The 8,679-nt window shown below is 36.4% G+C and overlaps 1 protein-coding gene across 1 annotated transcript; it reads right to left on the bottom strand.

The window, feature by feature from the left end:
• Positions 1–5,239: 5,239 nt before the first annotated feature.
• Positions 5,240–6,496, bottom strand: nkx2.2b (NK2 homeobox 2b). Its single transcript, XM_016229080.1, has 2 exons — positions 6,334–6,496; positions 5,240–5,766 (listed from the first exon to the last, which is right to left on the bottom strand). The coding sequence occupies exons 1-2, from the start codon at positions 6,494–6,496 to the stop codon at positions 5,240–5,242; spliced, it is 690 nt and encodes a 229-aa protein (XP_016084566.1).
• Between the last annotated feature and the right edge of the window lie 2,183 nt (positions 6,497–8,679).

Raw genomic sequence — 8,679 nt, 5'->3', positions numbered from 1 at the left:
TTCATAAACAATGGTGTCAGGACTTTTCATCTTGATGACACTGACACTTTCATTGACACGAATACTTGCTTTTGAGGAATGACCTATCCATTTTGAGCAAGTGACACACTTTTGCAGGTTATCAACTAGGTTTTGCAGTTTGTACTAATTGTTTTGAGAACTGCATTAACTGTTGTGCAAATGTAAATCGTGATGTGAGAAATGCACCAAAGCGACTGAGGAAAAACTGTAAATGAATGTTTATTGCATTAGTTCAGTTTCATGTGTGTTACCATGATGGTGTTTAGTGTTTGTGTGAATGACACTGTGCACCTTCTATATATGTTATTATTTAAAAGCTGCTTGGAATGGGCTTTGGTTCATCATGTGACTTTCTCATCACCAGCTGCATTTGGGGGTTATCAGTGTATCACAAAGGTACAAACAGATTTCAGTACTTCACTAGGTTGGTATATTAACATTATATCAGTTAATGAAATTACGGTATTTAACTGTAAATTTAAGTTAAAACCGTAAAACCTAAAATGTTGCTACCGTTTTTTTTACGGTAAAATTCCGGCAACCACAGCTGCCGTTTTTTTACCGTAAATTTTACGATTTTTTTTTTACAGTGTACATTCTTTTCATTAGAGAAAGTCAAGATTCACCTGCACAATTTATGGCAAATTTAGAAATGTGTAGAAAATATGCTCGACAGTTTGACAACTAGATCAACCATTCTGCTTTTATTGACGTATGAACTAATGATTAGACGTTTTTAGGGGTAAGACTATTGTACAGAGAACTATATAATACATTTGGAGCAACATGACATTAGCAACTGATAATGTAGGAACCGCAGACAAATGTACATAATCAATTGCATGAATGTACCAAAGCAATCGCAACTTGTTTAAAAGAATGAGAAACTGCTCATTCTTATTATTATTGCTCTTATTGTTTATTATTATTGCTTTATTATATGCTTCTTATTATTATTAAGTCTGCTGTTCAGGTTGTGTTTTGTTTGGTTTAATGTAGAGATTATAATTAGCTTTATAAAAATAAAAAAAGAGTAAAAGTCTATTGAATGTCCTCATTTGGATTTGCTAAATATACAGTATTTATGTTTTGGCAATATTGTATGCTAATAAATTATAAAGTAGGCTACATATAGATAGATAGATAGATAGATAGATTACAAAGCATTTGTCCGTCATAGGTCATATATTTTTGCTGGAAATGGTTGTTTTATGCCTATTTATGTGTCTGTCAACACCACTGCAATGAAGGACGTCGGGACGATTCTGACATTTGCTTCTTCCTTGATATTTGCTGAAGCAAGCAGATGTTTTGTGAAGTTGTTTGTCTACAGAAGAGCCCTCGAGAAAGCTCAGAGCACTCAGGTACATCCACACACAACCAAATGACATCTGACTTTACGTGGAGACGTTCAGGATCAGCAAACACAACCACACAAAAAGAAGTTCTGGATCAGCAGAAACACAACATCCCTCCCACACTGCCATCACTTCAAAACACATGACTCAGAAAGAGGCACCAGCCAAAAACATCTCAGGTCAGATCTGAGATTGAAGTTTTATTTTCTTCATTTTTGATTCCCCAAACAACCGTTTAGTGAACATTTTTTTCTTAGTGTAAAGAATATTTTAATAAACAAAAATCTTCTGTGCGATAAAAAGGTTCCATGGATTCAATAGGTAGCCTGCTGAACCATGTGATTAAACAGCGACTAATAGGACCCATTTTAAGACGCAAGAGAGTCTTTTACACACATGAACCGATTTTTGGATGTAGTAAAGTGATTAAAAGTGATGTTCCTTCTCCTTTTGGATCCCTTACAATCTATGCTATGAACACAAAACTGATGGTCTACTGTTTTGGAATGTCGCCACCTCCAGGCCAAAGAAAATGGAACGTTTAGAATGTTCAGCCTTCCATTTACTTTCAAAGCAATGTTATAATTTTGAGATTTTTAAAAAAATTATATACAAAGTGCATCTATTTTGTAACGGAAATTTTAAAAAGTATTTCGCCTAAAAAAGGCTATTTGTTTTGCGAAGTTCAGGGCTGCGTTCAGCCCCGACAAAAACGGTGCAAAACGTTTTTTAAACGGAAACGGTGGTGCGTTGAACAGTCTGTTCTGATGACACAAGAGTTGCAGCTATGGCAGCTGAGAAGGCCAGTCTTTGAGTTCTTCTTGAAGAATTTTCGGAGCCTGATGACATCGGTATAAATACATGTTTAATACTGCAAAATACGCTCGATGTTACAGTCACTGCCCTTGCCCTCCAGAATAAAAGAGAACATCCCAATCGAGTGAAGGGGTTTGTTGAAACTGTGGTTCCTAATTATTGTGATCCAACATTTGCTTCGCATTTCAGGATGAAAAGACAAACATTTCAGGTGAAGGATAATCCACTTCTTACCTCCAAGACTGTGTTATGATCTATATGACCTTATTATTTTTATTGTGAGTATTAGGCTTATCATTATTGCTGATCACTGTTGCTGTGCTATGATATTGTAATATTTACCATTATATAATCAGAGGGGTATAGAAAAGTTTATGAAAGTGTCACTCCATAATACAATAGCAAAATATATAAATATGTATAGTATTTTTATGTTACAGTAATCAGTAATGATTTGACGAGCTGTCTCTTTAATACCGCTGGTTTACATACATGTTGCTGCTGATTGGGCTGACATGTTTGACACACCCACCAAACAAGAGAAAACGCATCTGAAACCCCGTTGCACACGTTTCCAGGAAACATGTCGTTCAAACCGGAAACCGTAACAAAACGGTGCACACCGGTTTGAGTTTGAACTTGCCCCAGATGTCACCTTGACGTCATATCCTCCCCATAATTGTAAAACATTGAGCTCTTTAAAATATAAAACAAAGTAAATGAGGAATCCAATGGAGAGTTGTCTGTGAAGGCAAGGTGAAAATGATCAAGATTAAAAACATGGTTTTCATGAAAAGATCAACTGAGGTCAGTTTTGAGATATGATATCATGAACTTTAAAATCTGAGTAGGCCTAGGCTACTTTAAGGTTTAAATGACACAATTTACATTTAGTCATTTAGCAGACGCTTTTATCCAAAGCGACTTACAATTGGGGAATACATCAAGTGATTCTTCTTAAAGAGGCAAACAGACACAGGAAGTGGCATTGTTCAAATCAGTACAAGCTAGAAAGGGCAGGAATAAATAAAGAGAACCACAAAGTTTTTTTTTTTTTTAAGATGAAATCAAGGTCTAATATAATAAAATAATTGTCTAATATCATTTTACCATATAAACTTTGCAAAGGGCATATTTGAATTAAACTTTGTATTACTTCCTTTAGGCTGTACAGTTAAAGGTGCATTCAATGTCATCAAATTGATTATCTTTATTTAAACTGGACAGGTTCATTTCGTAATTTAGTCCAGAAGAGAAACTTTGATCGTGAATAAGCCGAATGTGAATGTGCCTTTATTACCAACAGCAAGACAGTGCAGTCCACTATCAGTTCTACAGCTTAAATAAACACGTGGACTTATTAGTGGATTTATCTTTTAATATATGCTGGGTTGTAGCTTTTGGCTGTAAAATCATCTTTTGAAAGTTTTGCATGATCGAACGCATTTTGCGATTAGCCTACAATACGTTTATGTGAGAAGTAGGCATAGCCTATTTGCAGTTTATTTTTCTGTTAAAGAAAAAAGGGGGGGGGGGACTAATTAGATCTGGTTTAAATGACAACTGAATAACTGCAAAGCAGTGTTTCTCGTTTAAGTCATTATAAAATACAATGCTGCCACCAAGTGGTCATTGAAGAGAATGCAGTGCGCGTGCGTCTCGTAATTTTTCAGCTCGGCAATTCGTAGATTATAGGCTATATATAATATTTATTTTCTTTCATTTTCTTTGCTTTTTTTTGCTTGTGGCACAACCTGATCTCAGCAAAAATTCACCCAGTGCCACCGAAAGTGTTTAACAAAAATACCCCAAATTAAACAAAACTGACCCATAGTAAATGACACGTTTTTTTATCTTTAGCATTTGATATATATATATATATAAAAAAAAATCTGTTCCTAGTATTTTCTACTCTGTCCCATGATTTGTTTAATACACCTATATCTGTAAAGGGGGATTGTTTGTGAAACAGCTTAAATCCCGTTCTGAAACACAGAACGTCCAGAAAACATGCGAAACAACTCCAGTTCACTTTTATGTGGTTAGAAAAACACGGCTCTGAAAATCGATTTGTGGAGGCAAGGAGGCCTATCTTTAATGAAAAAACTAGTTTTGATACTGACAATATGGCGACGGGTGTCACATTTGAATAATTAACTACGGCGCATTGTTCTAGTATTTGTTTTTCTACAGTTACAAAATAAGAAAGTCTTTTAAAAGATGTTAAATGATTTTTCTCGCAAACCAACTGTTGCAGAAAAAGAGCAGATTTAATCACAGAATAATGGCGAGGATGCGCGCGTGGTTATTTACAGACGCTAGCACACACGCGTTTGTTTCTGTGAATTGTGGGGACTTTCCATAGACTTCTATTACTTTTATACTGAACAAACGATATTAATATTCTCTAACCCAACCCTAACCCTAAATCACCCCTTGCAGAAAACCTGTTTGCATTGTTACACTTTCAGATAAACACCATTTACTATTTTTATTTTTATTTTCCCGCAGGCCGGTCCCCACAATGTCAAACATGTCAGGTTTTAATATCCTGGGGACATTTGGTCCCCACAATGTAGCATAAACAAACACACACACACACAAAGTCTTCTAATACAAAAATAAATAAATAAATAATTTTGCTTGCGCGATTTTCAGAAAAAAAAAGATGTTTATTACAGGTTAGTCAGAATAATTAATCATTTCAGTATACAAATAAAACCAAAAACAACATATGAAAATGCTCTGAAACTATCGTTATCAAATTTTCAGTAACCTACTTGTAATCTTGCTCAATTTAACGAAAAGTGACACATTTGACCGTTGAATATGAATTCAATTTACTCATCAATACGCTGTAAAGCATAAATATATCTACAAACAACACTTTTACGAGATGGTGATGTCCCAGGGTGTAAGTATTACAGTTTTATCGAAAATAAAATCAACCAACATTGGAAAAAACATGTAAAACACATTTAAAAAATATATATGTCCACATTGTAGAAATATAGCCTAATTAGTGAAAACTCTCCCTAAGCTCTTCACCAGGACCACGGCTGCATGTGGCCCAGGTGGCTGACAGATGTCAGATGTGTCATGACGCTGGAGCAGATGTTGTGACTGTGTTGAATTTGAGGGAATTGCTTCATATTAAAGGCAGTATATGGTGCCGCTGCTGGAACAGTAGCAGTGATGTCCGGAGGACTGAGAACATGGCACGCTCTTCCGTCCCTCACCAGAACGGGAATAGAAACCCGGCGCGGAGAGAGCAGATACGGGTCCATTCCTTTCTCAGCTCGGGCTCTTTTCACTTTGTACCGATGGTTCTGGAACCAAATCTTCACTTGCGTTGGAGTCAATTGTAAGACCTTAGCTAGATGTTCTCTCTCAGGCGCGGATAAGTATCTCTGTTGCCTGAAGCGTCTCTCCAGTTCAAACGTTTGAGTCTTTGAAAACAGGATTCTCCTTTTGCGCTTTTTCCCCGAGTCCTCTGAACTCTCTCTGTCCCGATCAACAGACTCATCCGTGGACAGTTCTGGAGTTAAATCCTCAGGAGACGCGGATGGCACTGCTGAAAATACATCCATATTATAAAATAAATGAATAAATGAATAAAAAAAAAATATATATATATATATATATATACACATACACACACACACACATTATTAATGTAAAGTAATAACCTATATGAGCCATCAGAAATAAATTACCTATGTATATAGATCATCATACACTTAAAATAAGGTTCCAAAATAGAGTTTTCGTAGCGATGCAGTAGAAGCACCAATATTTCCCCTTAACAATTCTTAAAAGAACCGTTTTTCTTAGTGTGAGGAATATTTCAATATCCAAAGAATATAAAGAACTATAAAGAACCTTTATGTTCTATAGTTGTTTAAGTTTCTTTATGGAACCAACGCTAGTGTAACCTTTATTTGTGGGTATTGCGTAAATGCGTAAAACCCATGATCATGTTGAATGCATTTCTTAGAATTAAATTTTTCAATTTCTTTATTGTTTTCTTTGGTTCGAATATTTAAAAAAGTTAAAAATAAATAAAATAAAAAGATATTAAAATAACAAAACACCAGCTTTAAGTGTTTATTTAAATCATTAAAACGCGTAAACTTACATGGATATTTGTGGCCACATGGAGATGCGCGCTGCTGATTTCCAGAAAACCCTTCATCCGCCTCATCCTCAGTGTCTTCAGTCACCGATCCTTCATCGTTCGTGTCCGGGAGGTCTAAAATATCGCGGACAGAGAATCCTGACTTGGAATCCTTTAGGGACATTTTCCAAACCAATATACCGTGAGAGTGAAATCTCTCCAAAAGCGTTCTGGTAAGTTATAAATGAAGATCCGGCGGATTGGACAGCGCGCACACACACGGATCACAGATGCCCCTCGGATGCTACAGTGCTTGACCGAACCAATCCATTAGTCTGGTCCATTTAAGGTCGTAGATGAGTGCTGGACCTGCAGAAAAGCGTCCAAAACGAGCGAGGTCGGATCTCTGGAGTCAAGTGCTCGAGCACTTTCTGCGGGTGTGAAATAGTGAGTTGAGCTTCTATCAGCGGAACATCAGAAATGCATGAGTGGGATGAGGTGACACGACTAAAACACGAAAAAGAGGGGAGAGAAACCCCCCCAAACCTCATTTACATATCAGAAGCGTCCGTGGCGCAAATGGAAACCCTCCGTTATAATTATCTTTACAAACGCACGCATTTTACGTTAACAGCGCGTGATTGGTCGGAAACGTTGTATGTTGGGGGTGATGAGCTGTCAGAGTCGAAATGGGGTTGTTTAAAATGGCAAGTGGACAAATTATGGAAAGCTTTTGGTTTTGGGTCAATATTTTGCTTAGAGCTTACTTCAAGTGCCAAATTCATCAAGCAAACCGACCCATAGTTGACGACAAGAGCAGAATCCTGTTACTGACCTCCTTCAGAATTCGTGCTATATGCTGTAGGTCATTGATACTTCGCGTGGCGCTTAAAAGCTTTTCGTTAATGATGTTCAGATGTTTGAAACTGACGGCTAAATCGACATACTTCACCGCATACTTGTTTTAGAATGATCACAACCCAATGCATTTATTTAATTATTTTTAAACGAAGTGCATTACAATTACAACGTTTTGCAAATTAATTCCGAATCCGTTGCAGAGTTTTATGGTTAAACTATTATTAGCCTATTATCTTATTTTAGTTTAGAAGTTACGCAGGGAGTCATTTAGGGTAAATTCGGGTTATTTGAGACATTTTTGCGAGTCTTCTCAATGGCCCAAAGTGTGTCAATTTACTTGAATTCATCCATTATTTTATGTGGTTTATCTGCCATTTATTTTCATATTTTTGTTTTATTAAATTTGTTTTTACATTATTTTTTAATTATTTTTTTGTTTCATATTTTTCTTTCATTAGAACAATTTTTAGGTGCATACAAACAGTTTTCAATGTGCATGCATAACATTTCTATGCATAAGAATATTGAGTAAGCTATGAGTGCATCTAAGTCTGCAAGAGTTTATGGTTATCACTTTGGTCAGAGAACCGTATTGTGTGTTTTAGGCACCTCTGAACGCCTAATGATCTCTTTATTTATTCGGTTATATCATCTGAAATGATTTGTGTGTCTCTGGTTCTCTTTCTGACAGTATATGTGATGTGAATGTTCAGTGGGCTCTGCGTGCGTCATGGGTGGTCGGACTGTGCAAACACATCTACAAACCAACAGCTAAGCTCTGGACAAAAGACCAATGAAAGGCTCCCTCTGGAAGTTTTTGTGCTAGATCAGGTTTTGCATTTATTTGGGGCGCAGAAATAATGGTTGATTGACGCCCTCGCACAATACACCCAAACTGGTCAAATAAAAGTGAGCGCGCTCCTTGTTGTCATGGCATTCAACTGGCCTCAATGAACTATGCCTTCATTCATGTTTGGAGCTTTGACTGTCTTATAAAAACCGAATTAGGCATTCATAGCGAAATATTTGAGAGTTTTCTGCATACTTTAGACAGGCTATGATTTCCTGCGGTCAAAAAAATTTACCGTTAACCATTTAACAGGTTTTACTGTAGCATTTTTACAGTTCTTTTACCGTTAAATTCACAGTCATTTTTTACAGTGCAGATCAAGCTCGCAAGAAAACTACATGAAACAAATCTCAAGGAAGTTGTAAATTGAAGTAAGAAGTGTCCTCTGAAATGCATGAGCGTTAAAGGGATAGTTCACCCAAAAATGAAAATTCTGTCATCATTTAATCACCCTCATGTCGTTCCAAACCTGTATGAGTTGCTTTCTTTGCATTTGTATTTTTTTTTTCCTACTATGGAAGTCAATGGCAACCACCAACTGTTTGATTACCAGCAATCTTCAAAATATCTTCTTTTGTGTTCAACATAAGAAAGCAACTCATACAGGTTTGGAACGACATGAGGGTGAGTAAATGATGACAGAATTTTCATTTTTG

This window comes from Sinocyclocheilus grahami, unplaced genomic scaffold, assembly GCF_001515645.1.
Source record: "Sinocyclocheilus grahami isolate Dianchi unplaced genomic scaffold, SAMN03320097.WGS_v1.1 scaffold347.1, whole genome shotgun sequence".
In the NCBI taxonomy this organism is placed as follows: domain Eukaryota; kingdom Metazoa; phylum Chordata; class Actinopteri; order Cypriniformes; family Cyprinidae; genus Sinocyclocheilus; species Sinocyclocheilus grahami.
Note: the sequence above shows the minus strand (reverse complement) of the source record. Positions and strands in the feature narration are given on the sequence as shown.

Bases quoted from the DNA above. Each gene is read 5' to 3' on its own strand.
- nkx2.2b (XM_016229080.1), bottom strand. From the start codon at position 6,496: ATGTCCCTAAAGGATTCCAAGTCAGGATTCTCTGTCCGCGATATTTTA. The intron at 5,767-6,333 runs GTAAGTTTACGC...TATTTTCAGCAG, and splicing joins ATGTGGCCACAAATATCCAT to TGCCATCCGCGTCTCCTGAG.